This window comes from Stomoxys calcitrans, chromosome 2 (assembly GCF_963082655.1).
Source record: "Stomoxys calcitrans chromosome 2, idStoCalc2.1, whole genome shotgun sequence".
NCBI classification, from domain to species: domain Eukaryota; kingdom Metazoa; phylum Arthropoda; class Insecta; order Diptera; family Muscidae; genus Stomoxys; species Stomoxys calcitrans.
Genome location: NC_081553.1, coordinates 173,303,546 through 173,325,377, shown reverse-complemented (window position 1 = coordinate 173,325,377; position 21,832 = coordinate 173,303,546). Strand labels below are relative to the sequence as shown.

The 21,832-nt window shown below is 41.2% G+C and overlaps 1 protein-coding gene and 2 long non-coding RNA genes across 5 annotated transcripts; 1 reads left to right on the top strand and 2 right to left on the bottom strand.

The window, feature by feature from the left end:
• The first annotated feature begins 2,303 nt into the window (after positions 1-2,303).
• LOC106091826 (gastrula zinc finger protein XlCGF26.1-like) lies at positions 2,304-6,469 on the top strand. Its single transcript, XM_013258500.2, has 4 exons — positions 2,304-2,514; positions 2,573-3,495; positions 3,735-4,107; positions 4,170-6,469. The coding sequence occupies exons 1-4, from the start codon at positions 2,395-2,397 to the stop codon at positions 4,353-4,355; spliced, it is 1,602 nt and encodes a 533-aa protein (XP_013113954.2). The 5' UTR covers positions 2,304-2,394; the 3' UTR covers positions 4,356-6,469.
• A 343-nt stretch (positions 6,470-6,812) lies between these two features.
• Positions 6,813-16,288, bottom strand: LOC131995012 (uncharacterized). 2 transcript variants are annotated; one of them, XR_009397062.1, is made up of 8 exons: positions 16,088-16,288; positions 10,705-10,794; positions 10,454-10,616; positions 9,941-10,385; positions 9,363-9,510; positions 9,248-9,283; positions 7,196-7,295; positions 6,813-7,130 (listed from the first exon to the last, which is right to left on the bottom strand). It is a non-coding gene; the product is annotated as an uncharacterized LOC131995012 (long non-coding RNA). The 2 variants fall into 2 exon arrangements; XR_009397061.1 differs by having other exon boundaries at positions 9,363-9,497.
• A 1,649-nt stretch (positions 16,289-17,937) lies between these two features.
• On the bottom strand, positions 17,938-19,298 carry LOC131994943 (uncharacterized). 2 transcript variants are annotated; one of them, XR_009396985.1, is made up of 4 exons: positions 18,844-19,298; positions 18,583-18,717; positions 18,364-18,499; positions 17,938-18,297 (listed from the first exon to the last, which is right to left on the bottom strand). It is a non-coding gene; the product is annotated as an uncharacterized LOC131994943 (long non-coding RNA). The 2 variants fall into 2 exon arrangements; XR_009396984.1 differs by lacking the exon at positions 18,844-19,298 and having other exon boundaries at positions 18,583-18,732.
• Between the last annotated feature and the right edge of the window lie 2,534 nt (positions 19,299-21,832).

Genomic DNA, 21,832 nt, shown 5'->3' with positions numbered 1-21,832 from the left:
GCGTGGTGCTACTGGATCCTACATGGAGGTCTGGTAATGCCGAGATAGTGCTATACAAAGTGTACATACCGCCGGTTGATAGCTGTGTTCCAATTAATGGCCAAGCTTACAACTCCTCCCCTAGGTAACGACCAGCGTGGCATGGCTTTGGCAGAGCAGATATAAGTCTCCACGTTTTGCATGGTGAATGAGAATGCCTCCACTAGGATTACGAGGAGGTGCAGCAGCTCGCCAGACATTTCCATTGCATCCCCTGATCTCTTGAGGGACGTATCCTGGCAAGCCGTCATCCCTTTGGGGTCAGACCACCTGGCCATAGTTCTCACCACCGACCGACCACCCGACTTCATAACCTCTGAGCGCCGGACGTTTATTAATCAGAAGAAGGCCGATTGGGCCGGCTTTGGAGAGCATACCAATCGCCACTTCAGTAAACTGCCACCCCCCCTCGGATGTGCTAGTTGCCAAGAGGAAATTCCGAGGCATTATTAACGCAGCAGCCGCTCGCTTTATACCAGCAAGGCTTTGCACTGTGTTGTGATAAAAAATTCTTTCGTCGTCCACATTTGATCTATCACATTAATTACCATCTTAATCCAGAGTATTTCAAATGTAATATTTGCGGAAAATATTGGAATAATAGACAACGACTGCATAACCATTTAAGGATCCATGGCGAGAGGGACTTTAGCTGTGATCCAATCGCCACCCTCCTCGGATGTGCTAGTTGCCAAATTCTGAAGCATCATTAACCCAGTAGCCGCTCGCTTTATACCTTTATACCAGTGCGGCCCAAGTTCCCGACGCAGGCAGTGGTACTCGCAGACGAGTGTGATGGGATTCGTTGTATGGGCCCCACTAATCCCAGAATCAGCGAGCTGAATCTGGAAATAAATAGGGTAGTCAACGAACATAAGGGAAATTTGTGGCTGGAACATTTGAAGCAATGTAACTTATGCACAGGTTTAGGCAAGTTGTGGTGTAATGCTGACAGGACCTCTGTCACTTTTGGTGAAGTAACCGTGACCAATCCGAAGAGATGCGCCAGGTTGTTCAAACGTCAATTTATTTGGCATCCCGAGAGTGACAGGGCAAGGAGGAGAGTCATTCGCCGTATCCTTGGTTTGCGAGCCGATGGACAGCCATCACAATTTACCGTGGGCGATGTTACGAATGTCATCCGTGGCGCCAAATCATCTAAGGCGTTGGGCCCCGACGGAATCTCGACATTGATGTTGAAGAATCTGGATTTACCTGGAGTTGAGTACCTTACTAATATCCTCAACCCGTCTTTGAATACTCTTATAGTTCCCGATGTCTGGATTCCCGGGCAGTGATCCCGCTACTGAATCCTGGAAAAGACCCGAGCTTGGGGGAGTCATACACACCGATCTCCCTCCTCTCACCAGTCTTGTCTGCCCATGTTAAGTTGTGTACAAAGTACAGTTCGCAATTTTTCATCCGATCGCCTTCAAATTTAAGTTTAACGGACTATTTTCTATTTAATAGAGAAATTGCAAAATGTAAACACATTCCGCAAGTAAAAAACAACAGTTGCACACACGTAGGAACCTTATCTGTGAAACTAATGGTGATTTCGATTGTGAAAGTGCAGCATTTTTTCGACATGTTGCACTGAGATCGAAATTTTGTGTTCGATTCTCCAAAAAAGTGTAACCCCACCACCGGGTAAATGTTCGTTTGTAATGGTGTTGCCCACTGAATGTGAAAAAATGCTGCATTTTCTACACCGTGGCTAGGTTAGGATGGAGAATGCCGCACTTTAAATCAGCTGCTATCATCTCATGTGCATGCCACTGTTCAAGCAAATTTTGGTTGAAAAGAAGAAGAAAACAATTTGTAGAATGTTTGGCAAAATATTAAAAAGAAATACATAAAAAAAGAAAAAAGTAATCGCGTTTTATTTAGCTAACGGCATATTAGATGCATTGCTACATTTTACAGCATTATTTGGTTGAAATTACAATATACGGGCATATTAACACGTTCGATTGAAAATGTAAAAAGTGTAAAACTATGAGAGGGATAAGGCAGCATTCCCAAAATGTTGTCCCGTATAAGTGCAACATTAGTGTAACATTTTTTTTTTCAGAATCGAAATCACCATAACTAAAAAAGAAGACCAAGCAGTTTGACCATCTTGTACAATTCCTAAAATCTTTGAGACACAGTGCTGCTCAGCTGATTGCTATACACTACCTGAATTAATATGTCTTGGATACGACTACGTCTTTACGTTCCTTGTTTACGTGTTTAGCTAATCGAGGAAGCATAAATAAAAAAAAACAAATTCATTTGTTTACAATTTTATCACTGGATTAATTGCTTATCAGTGAATGATAAATATTAATATAAGTTAAATTTTTTGATATAATGGATTGCCTTATCTGCTTGGACGTAAATGTGATTGGCCCCAATTGCATAGCTGTTGATTCGGAGCAGTGGTTAAAGTTCAACATAACTAACATTATTAAGAAGTATTTATGGCCTCTTGTATGATATCCCCTCTTGGTCCAAATGCATTGGCATTCTAAGGTACTCGTTTTTGCAGGAACCCATCCATTCATTGAGTTGTATATGTTCGGACTGTTGGAGAGAGTTAAATGGATTTCACGAATTCTATACCCGTGTGGAAAATGCTCACAACAATAAACCTCTATTTCTGAAACCCGAAATAGATCCTTTGATAGAGGATCGAGATCGTTATGACTTTTGCGTATTGCAACCGGAAATCGATATAGATTCACACCCCCAAATAAAGGTGGAATGTGGAGAAGTTTCCGGTAATGATTGTAAGTCTAATGAAAAAAAGAATGAAAACATTGCTGTACAAACTTGGACGGCGCCTGCGTTAATGGATGAAGACCAAAACTCGGACAATGAAAGTCATAATGATATTGACAGTCAAAATGATACAGAAAGCACGATAAATCCAAACAATGACGTTTTGGAAACTAACCAAAATGAACGCGAATCGCATAACAAATCCAATTTGGAAGAAAACAAATTTTCTAGGACAAGGCTTACTAAGAAAGTCAACAAAATTGACAATCCTTGTATACCCAAAATGGAACTATCAGAATATGATGAATTTCTCAAGAAACATTTTGAAATGAAGTGTGCATTTTGCCAACAAAAATTTGATGAATTTCGTTCGCTCTGTAATCATTATAGCTCTGCGCACAACGAACAAGGCTATGCACTGTGTTGTGATAAGAAATTCTTTCGTCGTCCACATTTGATCGATCACATTAATTACCATCTTAATCCAGAGTATTTCAAATGTAATATTTGCGGAAAATGTTGGAATAATAGACAACGACTGCATAACCATTTAAGGATCCATGGCGAGAGGGACTTTAGCTGTGATATATGCGGGAAAAAATTTGTGGAAGGGCGTCATTTGGAGACACATAAACTAGTACATGTGCCAGAATCAGAGAAGAACTTTCCTTGTAATGAATGTGGCAAGTTGTAAGTCAAAATTAGGAAATAACATATGCCTAAAGCATTGCACTGTAAATGTTTAAGCTTACTCTACTCATAAGTTTAACTTATGAAATTGTGTCCAAAATCACTAGACTAATGATCAAAACTGGCCTTTGCTGAGTGATAAAACATTTGCATATAAATGTTCAAAGGCCACTATTTATGTGTTTTACTTTAATTTTATTTTTGGCATAAATTTAATTTTTCACATGCTTTTCCCATAGTTATGCCAATGAGGTTGCACTCTCGCGACATAAGAATTCAGTCCATCTTAATATTTACACCAAAGTTTGCGATATTTGTGGACAAATTTTGCCTGATGCGTCCACCTTTAAAACGCATATGGAAAGACATGCAGGCATATCTGTAAAATGCGATGAATGCGGTTTAATATTGGCCAATAAAAGATGCTTAACATTACACAAACAGAGAAAGCATCCAGTTGATGGAAAACGTGATTACAATTGTCATATTTGTTCAAGAGTATCACCGACATTGAAGGCCCTTAAGAAACATATACACGAAGTTCACGAAACCGATTACAAATTCACCTGCACCATATGTGGGAAGGGATTTAAAAGATCGGATAATTTCAAGGTAATAAATAGGTAACAAATTAAAGTTATCGGCTTCCAATAATTTGGTAAAACGTTTTCCAGTCTCACATGTCTACACATACAGGATCCCCTCTATATCGTTGTCCTTGGTGTCCCAGAGCCTTCAACTCGAATGGAAACATGCATAAACATCGTAAAACAGTTCATTTCGTCGAATGGGAAAAGGAACAGCGGAAAAAATACTCGGGAAACTTGCCACCAAAATACGAAGCACAGTGTAAATCGTAGTACGATGTAGCATATTGTAGTGAAAATTAAAGTAATAACATGATAATATCTAAATGCTGCTGATTGGCCTAAGCTTAAATAATATTTAAACAAATACTGGCTATTTAAACGCAGAAATTATATTCCAAACGAGATTTAAAGGATGCTCACAGGTTCTATGCTCCGAAACGACCCAGCAAGGATTTTTACCCTGCACACAAGTATAAGGATACAATGATAACAACCGAGCGGTAAGGAGACCCATCCGTCCGATCCATTTTCTATGGTTAAGCACCGCAATGTATCGTGGACGAAATAGAATACCATCCTAAGTGCAAAGTCCAAAGCCCTGTACCCAGACGAAATATTTGCTGTTGAAGTGGTCATAATTACCATAGAAATGCATAAGACCCAATACTTCCCAATCAATCGCCACTTATGCCAAAGCAAGTGTATGTGTCACATGAAAGTGACAAAAGTAAGTTAGCTAAAAACACATGCTTATAGGACAATAGAATGAGCAATCCCATGGCAGACGGTTGTACGTACCGGATTGAGCCGATGGAATTCTTCATCGGCAAGGGCTGCCGCCTCGGAGTACAATACACTGCCACAAGCAAGCACCCCTCAGCCGATTGTCTTATGCTGGCAAACCGCCTCTGCTAGCTTATAATGTAGGGTGGCAAAAACATTCGGATACACTCCGTTGTTTATTGCAAATTTTCCCCATGAACATTCTACTAAGGAACAGTGGCAAACTTCGCACATATCTATAAGTGCAGTCCGATTCAAGTTTAAGAGGTGTCACACTACGGCGTGCCTTGGAGAGAAGTTTTATATGGCATAGTACCTCACAGATGTTGCCAGCATTAGGAGGGGAAAACCACAGTTGAAAATTTTTTTCTGATGATTATTTGTGGAATTTACTCCATGAGCATAGAAATGCTCTAACTTCTCATCATCTTCCCCTCATGCCCTACACATGCTATCACTTGCCGCACCGACTTTACATAAGTGAGCTCGTAGTCCTATGTGTCCCGTTATGATACCAATAACTATACTAACCTCCTTCTTGCTTCATTTCAATAAAAGCCTCGTCTTCTCACGATTTGGAACCCTCCATAGAATTTTCGTCCTACAATGTTGAATGCGCATTCGTTCCACAATGTTGCATGCGCATTCGTCACGCACTCCCTAAACTCGGGTTAACCAAGTTTATTGACGGCAGTCCTCTGGCCTTCACCGCCAAATCGTCTGCCCTTTCATTTCCTCTTACTCCTTTATGACCCGGCACCCAAACGATGCTGATTTTGCCATCCTCAGAAAAGGCATTAATCTCCTTCTTACACTGCAAGACTGTTCGTGACCTTACCGTCCTGGTTGTTATTGCCCTAATGGCCAGTTTACTGTCGGTAAAGATATTCGCACTCAACGTCCTCGCGTTTCCACCACGCCCCCTCACGCATTTCGTGATCGCCCGGATCTCCGCCTGCAGGACCGTTTTATGGTCAAGCAGTCTAAAACAGATTTCAGTCCCTGGGTTCTCAATGTAAACAACATGGCCCACTCTGTCCTCTAGCTTTGATCCATCCCTGTAACATGATCTTCCAGATGGTAATACTAGGTTTCCGTCAATCCAAGACTGTGCCGATGGCACCAGTGCAACGCACTCGACTTCAAGGTTTATCTCAGGTATCCGATCGGAAACCTGTAGCGTGTCACCCTATGTCTGATTGGAGTAGAGCGACATCTGGTTTTGAACAGTCACGTTTTTATGGCAACTAGGGAATACAACCCTGCGCTACCACCATATGTTACCTCCACATACAAATGGGACCACTACAACGACACTTCAAAGAAACATATGTTTTTTGTTTTTGCTATTTTGGAAAAGCAAATTTCATGATGGTTCCTCGGTGGACATGATGGCTTGGGGGAACCATGATGGTCAGTATGTGGAGGATGACAAGTTCTTTTTCGATTGGATCTTGGCAGCAAACGGAGGTGGGGCCATCAGTAAATATAAAAAAAGAATTAAACAAGTGAATTAGCAAAAGAAAAATTTAATGTGTTTATTGAGCGGTGTCACAGAATAAACAAAGTGGTGAAAACTAAAGGAATAATTTAAAACAAATGTAAAGTTTTAGTGAACATCTTAAAGCTATAGAAAAAGTTACAAATATAAGGCAAAATTCTAAAACAGTATATATGTATATATATATATATATATATATATATATATATATATATATATATATATATATATATATATATATATATATATATATATATATATATATATATATATATATATATATATATATATATATATATATATATATATATATATATATATATATATATTTATGAAAATTTTACAATGATTTAAAATAACTTGAAAAATAAAAGAATAAAAGAAATCGGAAAGCTTAAAGAAAGTAAAGCTGTAAAAAAAAACCTGTAAAAGAAAAAGAAAGATTTATTAAAGAAGAAAACACTGAAAAGAAATAGAAAAGAAATCAAATCATATAATGTAAAATTTAAAGCTAAAAACTTAAGTCTAAAAATAAAAGCGAAAGTCAAGACTCCTCCACCTCCACTGCCACACGTATAAAAGACTTTAGCTGCTGCAATTGGCATATCCACAACTCCTGTCGCTACTCCACCGAGGGACCTAGACGCTGTCGCATACCCCAGTGTCCATAAGGTAGTCCAAAAAGTTTCTCTGATCATAAACAGACAGGCATACAGACGGTTGACTCTCGACGGATTTATTTTTGTTAAAAAAAGTTTTTTCTGTAAAAAAAGTGAAAAAAAGGAAATTAGGTGGGGACAACATCGAGCTTTTTTTTATTACTTACCCTTTGGTTGGGTTCTATAGAGTAACCTAAGCATGAGCTCATAGTTAGGTTAGGTAGTGGATAGTAGAGGATATTTCCTTGCCCATCAGCCAATGTTGACCTTTATTTATTTTATTTAATTAATAGATGAGTTTACAAATTGCTTATGTTACTTCCTCGATAAATTATATATAAATGATTCGTATTCTACATCTATGTTTGGCTTAGCGATTTGCTGTTTGCCATTTTCTCATATTAAGTTATACAATAAAAAGAATTCAAATGTGATTAGATATTGTATTCATTTAGAATTAATTTTCTATATTTACAACTTGCAATAATATATTTGTACAGTGAAAGAAAATTCGTGCCATTTAGTATCTGAATAACTTCACTCTCTTCAAGAACACGCTTGCCAAAAAATATTGTTCTGTATTCTGCTAAAATAGGGCAAGCTCCAATAAAATGTAATGTGTCTTCGGGCTGGTTTAAATTACAAATTGAACAAAATACATTTGAGTTATTTCTTCCAGTGAAATGTTTGGCATTCAAGTCAAGCAGGCCACCTCTAGCTTTTATAATCAAACCTGTTGCATATGCAGATAGATCTGCAGTACAAGAAGGGATTTGACTGTATTGTAAGCAAGAATAAAGATCATGGAATTGCGAGTTATTTGCACTGCTACAAAAATCATTACGTTCGTGAGTACTCAAATTGTCAATAATCTCCTTCCAATAATAACAAACGGGGACGTTATGATTGGGAGGAAAGTATTGTATCTTTTCGCATATATTTGACCATTCTTTCGCCCAATATATTTTCAACTCCAAAACTTTTTCTGCAAGTACTCGTGGCAATCTGTGTGATCCTAAACGCAGAACTCTGCTGACATAACAAAAATGATTCTTTAACGTAGACATATATAAAGTGGGTAGACCAGTTTCTAAGTGTATGATATAGTTTGGCGTATTATTTGGAAGGTACAACATTTTTTTAATGAAAAATCTTAGCAGTTTCTCCACACATTCATATTTCTGGAAACCCCATATTTGTGAAGCATAAAACATTATTGATCTAGAGCATGCTGTGAAAATCTTCAATTTATTACTTTTCGATATTCTAGGTTGGGCTAAATATTTCGACCATGTAGAATTTATAGCCATCTTGGAAGACAAAAGTTTAGTCTGTAAGTGAGTATTGAATGATAAATTGTATGCAAGTTCAACTCCAAGATAGGTGTATCGGTTTACAATCTCAATCTCTTGATTATCATAATACCATTTCAGACCTGACTTTATTCGACTACCTCTACGAAAAACAAGTATCTTCGATTTCAATAAGTTGACTTTCAAACGCCATTTAGTGCAATACCCTTGCAAAGAGTTTATCATCGTTTGTAAACCATTGGGGGAATCAGATAGAATTACTATGTCATCTGCGTAAAGTAATACTTTAATATTACAACCTGCGACACTGACTCCACCCGGTAATTCGTCTGGTAGATCGTTGATGTATAATGAAAACAGTGTCGGACTTAGAATACATCCCTGTTTCACACCCGAATTTACGCTAAATGCCTTCGAAAAACTGCAACCGTCCCAAATCTTTGTAGTTGTATTATTATACAGACCTTGTAATATTTTTATTACCTTCGTAGATAAACCCATACCTGATAATTTGTAAAAAAGGCTGTTTCTAGGTATCAAATCGAATGCTGTCGAAAAATCGACGAAAAAACTATAAGTGGGCTTATTATCATTCATATTGAGATATACAGTATTCACAAGGTTAAAAATGTTATCCACCGTTGAATATTCCTTTCTAAAACCTGCTTGAAATTCGTTAAGGATATTTTCACGTTCCAGCCAACCTGTAATACGATTTAATAGGATGGTATTGAAAATTTTCGAAATTGTATCCATGAGCGATAATCCTCTATAATTTGAAGCAATGTTAGGATCGCCTTTTTTAAAAAGGGGAATCAATATAGATTGTGTGAAAGATATTGGTATATCCACATGTAAAAAAAATCCTATTAAAAATAAGGAGAACATTCTTCAAAAAATGTTGACCTTACGGTGCTGAGAAAGCAGCACATCAGAAAACCCCTAGAAAATAATAAAAGAAAAAAACTTTTTTAGACAAGAACTGACTGCGACATATACACTTAAACACGACAATACTTACCAAAGACTAGACGGACGGACGGACAAACGAGAACCTAAAAGGGACCCTATTGGCCACAGAGGCTGCCACCAGGACCACAATACCCGGGGACTCCATTGGCATTTATCCGGAACAGTCGCTATTAGAACCAGGAACCTGAAAAACACGACTTTGAGAAATTGAATTTGAAAGCCTTTAATTTTGCTACTGTTTTTGCTTAAAGTAAATGTTTTACGAAAAATTTGTTAGTCTTGATAACTTGAATTTTAATTTCTTAACTACCTTTTCTTTGGTCATTACAAGTTTAGTTTTAAATGTCAAAATTGAGAGTATCAGGGAGGTTGTGACCTCCAAATAAAGCAGTGCCGAATTTTGTACGAATGTTAGAATGAAATATTTTTGGTTTTTTTTCTTTCCCATGAAGGGATAGGAGACTAAAGAAAGGGGAAGGAATGTTGTAATGAACAGGTGAGTAAGCTTTTGGGGTACTCCGATTTAATGGGCCACGGGAGTAGGCCGGGGCATGCCATGGAAGACCGGCATGCCAGCGAACCGATAAAGACATTTTTCTGTGTGTTTAATTTCAAGTGTTTACGTACCCGCTGTATTTGTCCACCCACAAGCTGGTTGATTTTAGTTTTTTTTTTTGTCCCTCCTTTTTGGCAATAGGTGTTGGCAAAGAACCGCGCCCCATCCACTGAGCCACAGCCGGAGCTCAACCGCCAGCATCAATTGCCACTCCAGAGAAAAGGTGGAGCGACCTCCTATGGGGGTACGTGACAAGAAAATGGCGCCCGCAACATGGGGCCTGAGAGATCAGGCTTACCACATCATTATAGTTTCAATCGTTCCATGTTTGTTTCATATTTTCCGCCCATGTAAGCCCCGGTGATGGGTTAATGGAAGCTGAAACCGTGAGTCTCATGGAGGAATTCATGAAACTTACATGGATACAATTGTAGCAGTGTATTTTTCACAATCCATGAAGGAGGCGTAAGTCACGGCTTAACGGGATCCAAGTTCCGATGGTCGTTTGCGACGTTTCTAGGGAGAGAAGAATGCGTTAATATAAAATAGTTTTAGATTCAATAGCTCTAATTGTATTTGCCTACCTGTCCGTCCGTTTTCCTTCTTGTTGTTTAAGCAAATGCCAAACCAAGAGAGGCCTGCATGGTATCGTTATAGATGTCCTTCAGTGACCTTTGGTTTCTCGTTAAGGGGGCAAATTCAATCCCATTATTACCTTTTGTTTTATTAATGTCAGCGGAACGCAACCTTGGAAAGAAAAGAGAAGAAATTAAGTTATTTTGGAGGACATTGAATTTCTACGTTATTTGTCTTTATTGGTTTGCTTTGTACTCACCTGTTTGTAAATTACACCATTCACATTCCTTTCCTTGTATTTAGGCATAGCATATCAGTTTAAACTGTAAGATTTATGTGCGTGTTTTTTCTGAAAATATAAAAGATATATTATTTTTTTTCAGTCATTATTAATCAATAAACTAAATGGTAAGAACTAGGGCAAATAGCTACGAAGAGGGGGGATTAGGTCCCATCTGTTCTAACATGGCAGCAACAACAAACACAACAACAATGATGCTAACAACCACAACGACCACAGCAGGAGCTAGCACAACCGCAACAATGATAGTGCCCGCTAATATAGTGTCATCGGCAGTTTCAAGCCCAGCACAGTCAGGTGCGTCAATCTCAGCAATAAACGAGACATCTCCAGAGACCCCAAATTTTGGCAGTATAACCGCGCAAAATATATACAGAGACATCCGGCAAAATGGACCGCAAGCGAATAATGTAGCCACCGACAGATTGGCCCAAGGTACCGACAACCATTTAGAGGATGTAATTGATTCGGCTATTGGCTTAGGTCAAATAGAGCTTATACGGATACTGGACGAGAGGCTCAGAAGATTAGTGCCACAACTAGTCCAGGAAAGTTTGACGAATGGCGCTGTACTATCATCGCATCAAAATCCGCCGGTGTCCAATCAACCACCACAAGATCCCACATCCATGCCAAATGCACGCGTGTTTCCATACACAGAGCGAGCACGACAAGTACCTCTGGAAACTATAATGCCACAGAGCAACCATAGCTACCAGCCACAAATGCTAATTTGTTACCGCAGCAGATGGCGAGTCACAGACAGCCCAGACAGTACCACAACGAGAATGAGCAGACATGGCGACAGCCACCACAATCAGGTGCTGCACCAGTACCATACCCACATCTTTCTACTGCGTCAAGAAGCCATATTCGAAACGTGGACATGGAAAAATGGAAGCTGAAATTTGATGGCACATCCAAATCCAATACAGCTGGAGATTTCATATTTAGATTGGAGCAATTGAAAGCAGATCATGAATGCGATGAAGACGAGGTGCTAGTAAAGTTCCCGCAACTTCTAGAGGGACCAGCAGAGGACTGGTACTGGATGCAACGACGATAGGGGCGAGTTCATAGCTTTGAGGCGCTAAAAGAGGCATTCCTGTCTCAGTTCAGGAAATTTGAGAGTGATTTCGACGTGCAGCGGCGTATGATGGATAGGAGACAAGGTCCACAGGAGCCTTTCGAAGATTTCTATAATGCGATGCTGCGTTTGCGACACCAGCAACGAGAGCCAATGAGCGAAAACATGCTGGTGGAGATGATGAAAGGTAACTTGAAACCGGTTTTGGCAGCTTTGGTGTTCCCAATTCGCATGTATGGCCTCCAACACTTCCGGGAAGAATGCAGAAAGGCCGAAACAATGTTGGCAAATCAAAGGCAAGCAAACCAGGGACATAGGCAGCAGTTTGCTCCACGAGTCCATGCCATCGAGGCGGATGAGCCACAAGAATTTGAAGTGGAGGCAGTTTCAAGACAAGCAAACTATGTGTGCTGGAATTGCAAAGAAAGAGGACACGGATTCATGGATTGCCCTTCGACAACACGAAAGCTGTTCTGTTATGGTTGTGGTTTGGAGAACGTTGTCAAGCCAAATTGTCCCAAGTGTAAGGGAAACATCCAGACGGGCTCGGTGAAGGGGACAACGCGTCCGGCACAAACAAACCCCAAATAAGAATCGTTGCAAATGAACAGATGGAACCTGAAGTAGTTTTAGAGAAAAATAGTGTTAGTAGTAGTAGTAAACGGAATGAATTTAAACTTAAAGAGATAAGGCCTTGGAACGTAAGAATGCAGGAGTATAATCAAGTTAGAGCTAGGATATTTAGTGAATTAAGTGAAGTTAATGAATTAAAAAAATATAATGAGAAGAATGAATTGTATGATAATAGTGTATTAAATAAGTTTTTAGATATAGGTAAGGTAAGTCAGCTAATCTCTACTGAGTCGAAACAGACCCTAAACAATTGGAAGAGACATCTGCGAATCAAAAGAGCTAGAGAGCGGTATAGGTCTAGAAGGAAACTCAGGCAGGAGATAGCCTCATCTACCTTATATGAAGGAGAAGGCACTCGTCTTTACTTGCGAGTGAAAATTGGAAATGAAGAGGTAGAGGGGTTGTTAGATAGTGGCGCAACAGTCACCGTCTTAGGCAAAGGCTGCCTAGAGTTAGTTGAGAGGGCGCAGATACCAATTTTTAAGTTTTCGGCACAAGTCGGCACAGCAGACGGGACACCACACAAGGTTGTAGGACGTATTCGGGTCCCAGTGAAACTTGGTAAAATGGAAAGTGAGGTAACCTTTTTCTTAGTCCCCACTTTAAGTAAAGCACTATACCTTGGGGTCGATTTCATGAAACGATATAAATTGCTAGTCAGTGTTGAAAGTTTGTCGTTGGAGGAGGAGGCAGAAGACGTCCCTATTGACCCATCCAAGCATCAATTGAACAGTGATCAGAGGGAGAGATTAGACGAGGTCATATCTCAGTTTCCGTCTTTCGAGATAAGGGGATTGTGAAGCACATCCTTAGAGACACACACTATTGACACGGCAGATGCAATACCAGTAAAGCAACGTCATTACCCTGTATCTCCAGCAGTGCAAAGCCTAATGTATGCAGAGCTAGATAGGATGCTTGACATGAGGGTCATTGAGCCCAGTGAGAGCCCCTGGAATAACCCAGTGACATTAGTCCGGAAAGGCACAAAAAATAGATTATGCCTGGATGCTCGAAAGATCAATTCCATTACTGTCAAGGATGCCTATCCGCTCCCAAACATTGAGGGCCTTCTCAGCCGGCTAGGGGATACGCATTTCATATCGAGTGTGGATCTGAAAGATGCTTTCTGGCAGATACCACTCGAGTTGAAGAGCAGGGAGAAAACGGCCTTTACTGTACCAGGAAGACCCCATACCAGTTCACCGTAATGCCCTTTGGGTTGTGTAACGCAGCCCAGAGGATGTGCCGGTTAATGGATAAGGTGATTCCTGCGCATCTCCGTGAAAGAGTGTTTGTTTATTTGGATGACCTGCTCATAGTGGCCCCAGATTTTGAAACACATCTCGACCTTTTGAGACAAGTGGCAAAGGCCTTAAACGCGGCTGGTCTAACGATTAACGTGGCAAAGTCAAATTTCTGTTTTAAAGAGCTACGATACCTCGGGTATATAGTTGGTGAGGGAAGAGTAAAGCCTGATCCTGACAAGGTTTCTGCGATAGTGGGGTACGAATACCCAAAGAATGTCAAACAGGTTAGGCGTTTTACAGGTATGACAGGCTGGTATCGCCGTTTTATTGCCGATTATGCGACCATCGCAGCACCAATTTTCGCCACATTAAAGAAAGGGCGTGGTTTTGAGTTTGGTGATGAAGCCAAAATAGGGTTCGAACGGCTAAAGGAGGCATTAACCCGTAGTCTAGTCTTAAGACACCCCAATTTCCGGAAACATTTTTACATCCAGTGTGATGCATCCGACGTTAGTATTGGTGGTGTCCTATTTCAAAAAGACGATGAAGGAGGCGAGCATCCGATAGCGTTCATGTCGCAGAAGTTGTCCCCAGCGCAGAAAAATTACTCCGTCACCGAAAGGGAGTGCTTAGCCGTGGTGATGGCAATAAAAAAGTTTCGCCCTTATATAGAGCTGATGCCATTTACGATCATCACAGATCATTCATCACTTAAGTGGTTGATGAGCAACAAAGAGCTGAGCGGTCGTCTGGCAAGATGGAGTCTTTTACTGCAGGGGCACAACTTCGAAATAGAACACCGCCGGGGTAGTCAAAACGTGGTACCTGACGCGCTTATCCTTTAGTCTAGTAGACCTCAATGCGGCCGAGTTTAAGGAAGAGGAGTACCTTGGGAAGATCAAAGCCGTGGAGGCTAACCAGAAGGATTTGCCAGACTTAAGAGTCATTGATGGCTATCTCTACAAACGGACAATACCAGTGACGGTGGACCTTCCTTACGAGGATTCAGTATGGAAACTATGGGTACCGGAATCGCTCACGGCATCTGCTATAGAGAAAGCTCATTGTCCCAGCACAGCAGCGCACGGCGGCTTTCACAAGACACTGTTTAGGTTGAAAGAATATTACTACTGGCCTAATATGAGTGCTCAGGTCAGACTTTTCGTTCAGAAGTGCCAAGTGTGCAAAGAGGCTAAGCCGAATAATCAGCCAATGCGTCAGCCGATGGGGGCAATGGTAGAAATCAGTCGTCCTTTTCAGAAAATCTACATTGATTTTTTGGGCCCTTATGTACGCTCTAAGGCAGGAAACTGCTACATTTTTATTGTCTTAGACCACCTGACCAAATATGTTTTATTGAAACCAATGGGAAAGGCAACCGCTCGAAATGTTATTAGATTTCTTGAGCAAGAAGTTTTCCACAAATTTGGTGTGCCCGAAACTATTTTATCCGACAATGGGAAACAATTTACTGGGAAAGATTTCGTGGCGTTTATAGAGGCTTACGGTGTAGTCCATATGAAGACGGGGCTCTATTCACCTCAAGCTAACGCATCAGAACGAGTTAATCAATCTATATTGGCGGCCATTCGTTCATACTTGCAGGAGGATCAAAGGGATTGGGACCAAAACTTGTCTGCAATTGAGTGCGCATTGCGGTCATCGGTGCATTCTTCAATAGGCATGACACCTTATTTTGCTCTTTTTGGAACCAGTATGATTACGCACGGCAGCGTTTATAGGCTGGCCAGACGATTAGACTCGTTGAAAGACCCAGAGTTTAGTGCTTTACCAAAATCGAACCATTTGGAATTAGTGAGGGAAGAGGTCAGGAAAAGGTTACAGAAGAATTACCGCGAAAGGGCTAAGAAATACAACATTCGTGCCGGAAGAGTCAGGTTTTTCCCAGGTCAAGAGGTTTATCGACGTAACCATCAATTGAGCGACTTCGGTAGAAATATCAACGCAAAACTCAACAAGAAATACATAAAGTGTCGAATAGTTAAAGCAGTCGGAAAGTGCTTATATGAGATTGAAGATCTAAAAGGGAAATCATTGGGCGTATACCATGCTAAGGACCTAAAGCAGTAAATATCTTCTAGCTACCAATGCGTCCGATAAAGCAAATTGCAAATTTTACCCATGGACATTCCACTAAGGAACGGGGGCAGACTTCTCACATATCAGTGAGTGTAATCCGATTCAAGTTTAAACACGATTATAAGAGGCTTTTCTTTGTATAGCCGAGTCTGAACGGCGTGCCGCAGTGCGACACCTCTTTGAGGAGAAGTTTTGCATGGCATAGTACCTCACAAATGTAGGCCTCGGCGCTCCGATAAAAAGTTAATAAAAATTGAAATCAGTGACTTACCGTTTTAGCTATAAGTTGGATTCCATCACATGGGCCCAAGGTCCATAGGTATTAGCCAGTAGTGTAAGAAGCTATAGGATAAGAGAAAAATGAATTAGGATTTGCGTTATCTTTTGAATTTATAGTAATGGATACTTAGCTTTAGTTTTAGGAGGCATAGAATTTTTGGATCCAGTCTTGAAGTTTTTGTTGCCTTGAGCTGCTTTGCTGCTTTGCAGCTATTTTGGATTGTTTCCATAAGAATCGTCTTGCGATTAATATCCCATCGTCGGCAAGCGGTGAAGAATGTGTGTGTGTAGGATGATTATATATACCTAGAGGTTTGGGACTTTATACTTACCGTTCGACTTACCTGAATTATCCGTCGGGGACTGAGAGCGACGAAACTCGTGGTCTTACGCAGTCGCGAGTGCGGGGCCGCCAGGAGTGTTCCAGTGGTGAATGTGCAAAGGGGTTAGAACGGGGTAGTGCCATTTCTCTCTGCCTATCTGGGGTGCCTCGACCGCCGGAGAGATCGCTGTCAACTTCGCAATGGGTGACCCGTCTTTCTATCACTATGGCATCTTGGACATGGAGCGCGAGTTGCAGCGGAAGGCGTTTTGTCCGGACGAGAGATTGTCATCTCTCGATGCCGGCCCCAGGATATCACTCAACCACGGTAGAGCCTCATATCAACCTCGCAATGGGTGACCCGTCTTTCTATCACTATGGCATCTTGGACATGGAGCGAGGGATGCCGTGGTGAGTGCAAGTAGGGGGCTGAGAGGAGTAATAAAGAATACGCCGTGGCGTATTATTTATTTGACACTTACTAGTTCATCTGCCCTGGGCACATTATGTCGCTGGTCCACTTCTGGTATGGTCCGTGCTCTCAAGCGAAGCGGCCGATGCGAGTTTTTACCACTTTTACTTACCTTTAATTTAATTGCTTATTCGGCATATTTTTTCCGTCCGTCCGCTTTATTGATATGAAGTTAATTTGATCAAGGTATGTCTAAGGAAGGTATAACTGGTTAATCGAGTACCGGGTAGGTACTACTCGAGTCAAGGTATACTTATAGCTCAAGGTATATTTATTGAGGAAGAATTACAATTTCTTAAGGGGCGAGAGAATTGTTTTTCCCTCCCATCCTATGACAGTGATGTCTAAAGGATGGTTGGGTTTGTAGCGTGTCACCCTATGTCTGATTGGAGTAGAGCGACATCTGGTTTTGAACAGTCACGTTTTTATGGCAACTAGGGAATACAACCCTGCGCTACCACCATATGTTACCTCCACATACAAATGTGACCACTACAACGACACTTCAAAGAAACATATGTTTTTTGTTTTTGCTATTTTGGAAAAGCAAATTTCATGATGGTTCCTCGGTGGACATGATGGCTTGGGGGAACCATGATGGTCAGTATGTGGAGGATGACAAGTTCTTTTTCGATTGGATCTTGGCAGCAAACGGAGGTGGAGCCATCAGTAAAAATAAAAAAAGAAGTAAACACAAGTGAATTAGCAAAAGAAAAATTTAATGTGTTTATTGAGCGGTGTCACAGAATAAACAAAGTGGTGAAAACTAAAGGAATAATTTAAAACAAATGTAAAGTTTTAGTGAACATCTTAAAGCTATAGAAAAAGTTACAAATATAAGGCAAAATTCTAAAAACAGTATATATGTATGTATATATATATATATATATATATATATATATATATATATATATATATATATATATATATATATATATATATATATATATATATATATATATATATATATATATATATATGAAAATTTTACAATGATTTAAAATAACTTGAAAAATAAAAGAATAAAAGAAATCTGAAAGCTTAAAGAAAGTAAAGCTGTAAAAAAAAACCTGTAAAAGAAAAAGAAAGATTTATTAAAGAAGAAAACACTGAAAAGAAATAGAAAAGAAATCAAATCATATAATGTAAAATTTAAAGCTAAAAACTTAAGTCTAAAAATAAAAGCGAAAGTCAAGACACCTCCACCTCCACTGCCACACGTATAAAAGACTTCAGCTGCTGCAATTGGCATATCCACAACTCCTGTCGCTACTCCACCGAGGGACCTAGACGCTGTCGCATACCCCAGTGTCCATAAGGTAGTCCAAAAATTTCTCTGACCATAAACAGACAGGCATACAGACGGTTGACTCTCGACGGATTTATTTTTGTTAAAAAAAAGTTTTTTCTGTAAAATAAAAGTGAAAAAAAGGAAATTAGGTAGGGACAACATCGAGTTTTTTTTATTACTTACCCTTTGGTTGGGTTCTATAGAGTAACCTAAGCATGAGCTCATAGTTAGGTTAGGTAGTGGATAGTAGAGGATATTTCCTTGCCCATCAGCCAATGTTGACCTTACGGTGCTGAGAAAGCAGCACATCAGAAAACCCCTAGAAAATAATAAAAGAAAAAAACTTTTTTAGACAAGAACTGACTGCGACATACATATACACTTAAACACTACAATACTTACCAAAGACTAGACGGACGGACGGACAAACGAGAACCTAAAAGGGACCCTATTGGCCGCAGAGGCTGCCACCAGGACCACAATACCCGGGGACTCCATTGGCATTTATCCGGAACAGTCGCTATTAGAACCAGGAACCTGAAAAACACGACTTTGAGAAATTAAATTTGAAAGCCTTAAATTTTGCTACTGTTTTTGCTTAAAGTAAATGTTTTACGAAAAATTTGTTAGTCTTGATAACTTGAATTTTAATTTCTTAACTACCTTTTCTTTGGTCATTACAAGTTTAGTTATAAATGTCAAAATTGAGAGTATCAGGGAGGTTGTGACCTCCAAATAAAGCAGTGCCGAATTTTGTACGAATGTTAGAATGAAATATTTTTGGTTTTTTTTCTTTCCCATGAAGGGATAGGAGACTAAAGAAAGGGGAAGGAATGTTGTAATGAACAGGTGAGTAAGCTTTTGGGGTACTCCGATTTAGTGGGCCACGGGAGTACCATGGTTTGGGGAGGGTTAGGCCGAGGCATGCCATGGAAGACCGGCATGCCAGCGAACCGCCTCCTTTTTGGCAATAGGTGTTGGCAAAGAACCGCGCCCCATCCACTGAGCCACAGCCGGAGCTCAACCGCCAGCAGCCAGCGCCCGCCAGCATCAATTGCCACTCCAGAGAAAAGGTGGAGCGACCTCCTATGGGGGTACGTGACAAACCTCTTCCCTTTCTTCCAGGTTTCCTATTGTCGCCTCGATTATACCGAGATGATATGACCTGCTCCCATCCTCAATCCATTCTCCCATCGCCTTAAGTATCATAGCCGCAGTGGCTGCCTCACATTTAATCTGTATGTCAATGGGTCGGATATCTAAAATAGTCTCCAGTGCCCTAGTGGGCGTGGTCCTTATCGCTCCGCCTATGCCAAGACAACATGTTCTCTGAACCTGTTGTATGGTCCTTATGTTGCACTTTTTCTCCATAGCAGTCCACCTTAGGAACTACTGAGGCGTATGTAAGTATTGGTCTTATCACGCTCCTGAAGAGCCAGTGGACTATCCTCGGATTCAGGCCCCTTTTCGAGCCTACGGTCCGTCTACATAGTGCCCAAAATCTGTGAGACTTTTCAGTACGCTCCTGAATGTGACACTTCCAATTAAGTTTCCTATCCAATATCACTATCATTGCAGACGGGTTCTAACCCCTCCTCAGTCACCATCAATAATAGGTTATTTATGGTGGTCACCCAAACAAGTGGCGATAGAATACCCCCTTGGGGCATTTCTCTTTCTCCCTTATATTTGTCATGGAAAACGCAAATTATCCACCTGTTCCAGCATATGGTTGATCTAAAGACCGGGTCCACCCGGTACTGGTCTAAGGACTGTATTGGATTAATACAAATAAATCCCGAGAAAAACAAATCGTCAACATACATATAAAGGGATTCAAAGCGAAAAGCGTCAGCGCCAAATTTTGGAGAAAAATCGTCAAAATGACTTAAAATCGTCACATCTGGCAACCCTGACAGAACACCACCGAAATTGCTTACGTGTTTCTCAAATCGACAAAGCGTCATTCGTCTTTTAGCTCTCGCGTTGACAACATCCTTGTCGTTTCAGAGCGATTCGAATTTTTTTTGCGGACACTTTTGTATTAGTGTGCGTGCCTTTTTTCACTGCAGCTGCGTGCAGCGTTTATTTGTGTTTCCGTTATACATACACAAAATAACGTCTTTTTCTTGGACGAGACGAGGAATTATTTCGTCACCCTAAGCTGATTCTATTCTTTCTCACTGCGGGGACGACGACCCCCGCCTTGTGTTTCTGTCTTTTGCACTGATTTTTCTACTGTTTGAGACCACAAAGCCCTTTGTGTGCGCCTGGTGCTCGGCGCGGAACCGGAGCGCCAAATATGGCTGATATGGACGTTTGGGAACCACCACCTGAACCACCACAACCCCCCGATGACGGTAAGGGCAGACAAAAGAGGAAAGCTAAGGACGATAAAGGTAAGCCAATTAACTCCACTGTAAGAACCAGGTCCAAGGAGCCCAAAGTGGATCACCACTTTTCTGATACCATGGACCAAGCAAGTGTTCTTCCCCCCTTTCTGGCTTTTTAAGGCCAGCTACTAGATCTGACGGCTCTGAGGAGGTGGCCGCACCGCCTTCCTCGCCCACGACTGATGATGCCCTGTCGGCAGCTGCCATGTTAAATTTTTCATCACCTACGACTTCCCCTGCCGCCGCTTCTGGTGTCAGCAGCATTGGTCAGGCTATACGCAGACAGCAGATCCAGTTGCAACAGGAGATTTTCCAACATCAGGCCGCCCAACAACAAAACGATCAACAACCGAACGCCCTACAACAGGCCGCCCGACAACAGGTAGCCCAACAACAAGTAGCCCAACAGCAAATAGCCCTACAACAAGTACCCCAACAGCAAATAGTCCAATCACAGGTCGCCGATCAACAGGCAGACCAGCAACAGCCCGCTCGACAACATGGCAGCCGACAAATCCAACGGGATGCTTTTCCACAACAACAACAACAGAACTCACAGACCCAGCAACCGATTCAACAAACCCAGCAAGCAAATCAGCAGACTCAACAAAGAGGTCAACAGACGCAACAACCCCAACGAAACCCCTTTAAATCACAGCAAAACACACAGTCTCAGCCTACACCGGTGGGACCTCGCCTCCAGCGGTCACAGCTTCGCCAGACCCTTCCTCTGGGAATACAGCGTTTCAAGCCAGTGCAACCGAGTTTTTTTCTGTATCCAGCGATCAAGAGGGTGCTGGGGCGGCCGGTGGTAACGGCGCCACACCCGATTCGAAGGGGAAGACCAGGAACTATTACTATGATGAAAGCCATACTGGACCCTATATGGTGTATGTGGACTCTTTCAATAGAGGTGAGCAACGCAGACCCATCAATGTCCTTGACCTGGCGAGAGAGATAAAGTTGCTTGAAGTGCCCAATGTCTCGGAGGTGACAAAGATTGGTTACGGTAGAATAAAGATTACATTCAAGGATGCGGCATCGGCCAATCAATTCGCATATGATGCAAGATTCCCCGAAAAGGGCTTTCACCCGAAGATATTCGCCCATTTCGTTTCGTCAATGGGGGTTTTGTACCCAATTAACCCCAGATACACCATCGAGGAACTCATGGATAATGTCGAGTCGGACGTGCCAATTTTAGAGATGTTTCGGATAACCCGAAAGGATAAAGGAACCGGAGATAGAGTGCCCACTTG

What these genes read in the sequence shown, in the direction of transcription:
- LOC106091826 (XM_013258500.2), top strand. Translation starts at nt 2,395, where the DNA reads ATGGATTGCCTTATCTGCTTGGACGTAAATGTGATTGGCCCCAATTGC. An exon ending in AGAAGTATTTATGGCCTCTT is followed by an intron (nt 2,515 to 2,572) that starts GTATGATATCCC and finishes TCGTTTTTGCAG; the next exon opens with GAACCCATCCATTCATTGAG. An exon ending in TGTAATGAATGTGGCAAGTT is followed by an intron (nt 3,496 to 3,734) that starts GTAAGTCAAAAT and finishes CTTTTCCCATAG; the next exon opens with TTATGCCAATGAGGTTGCAC.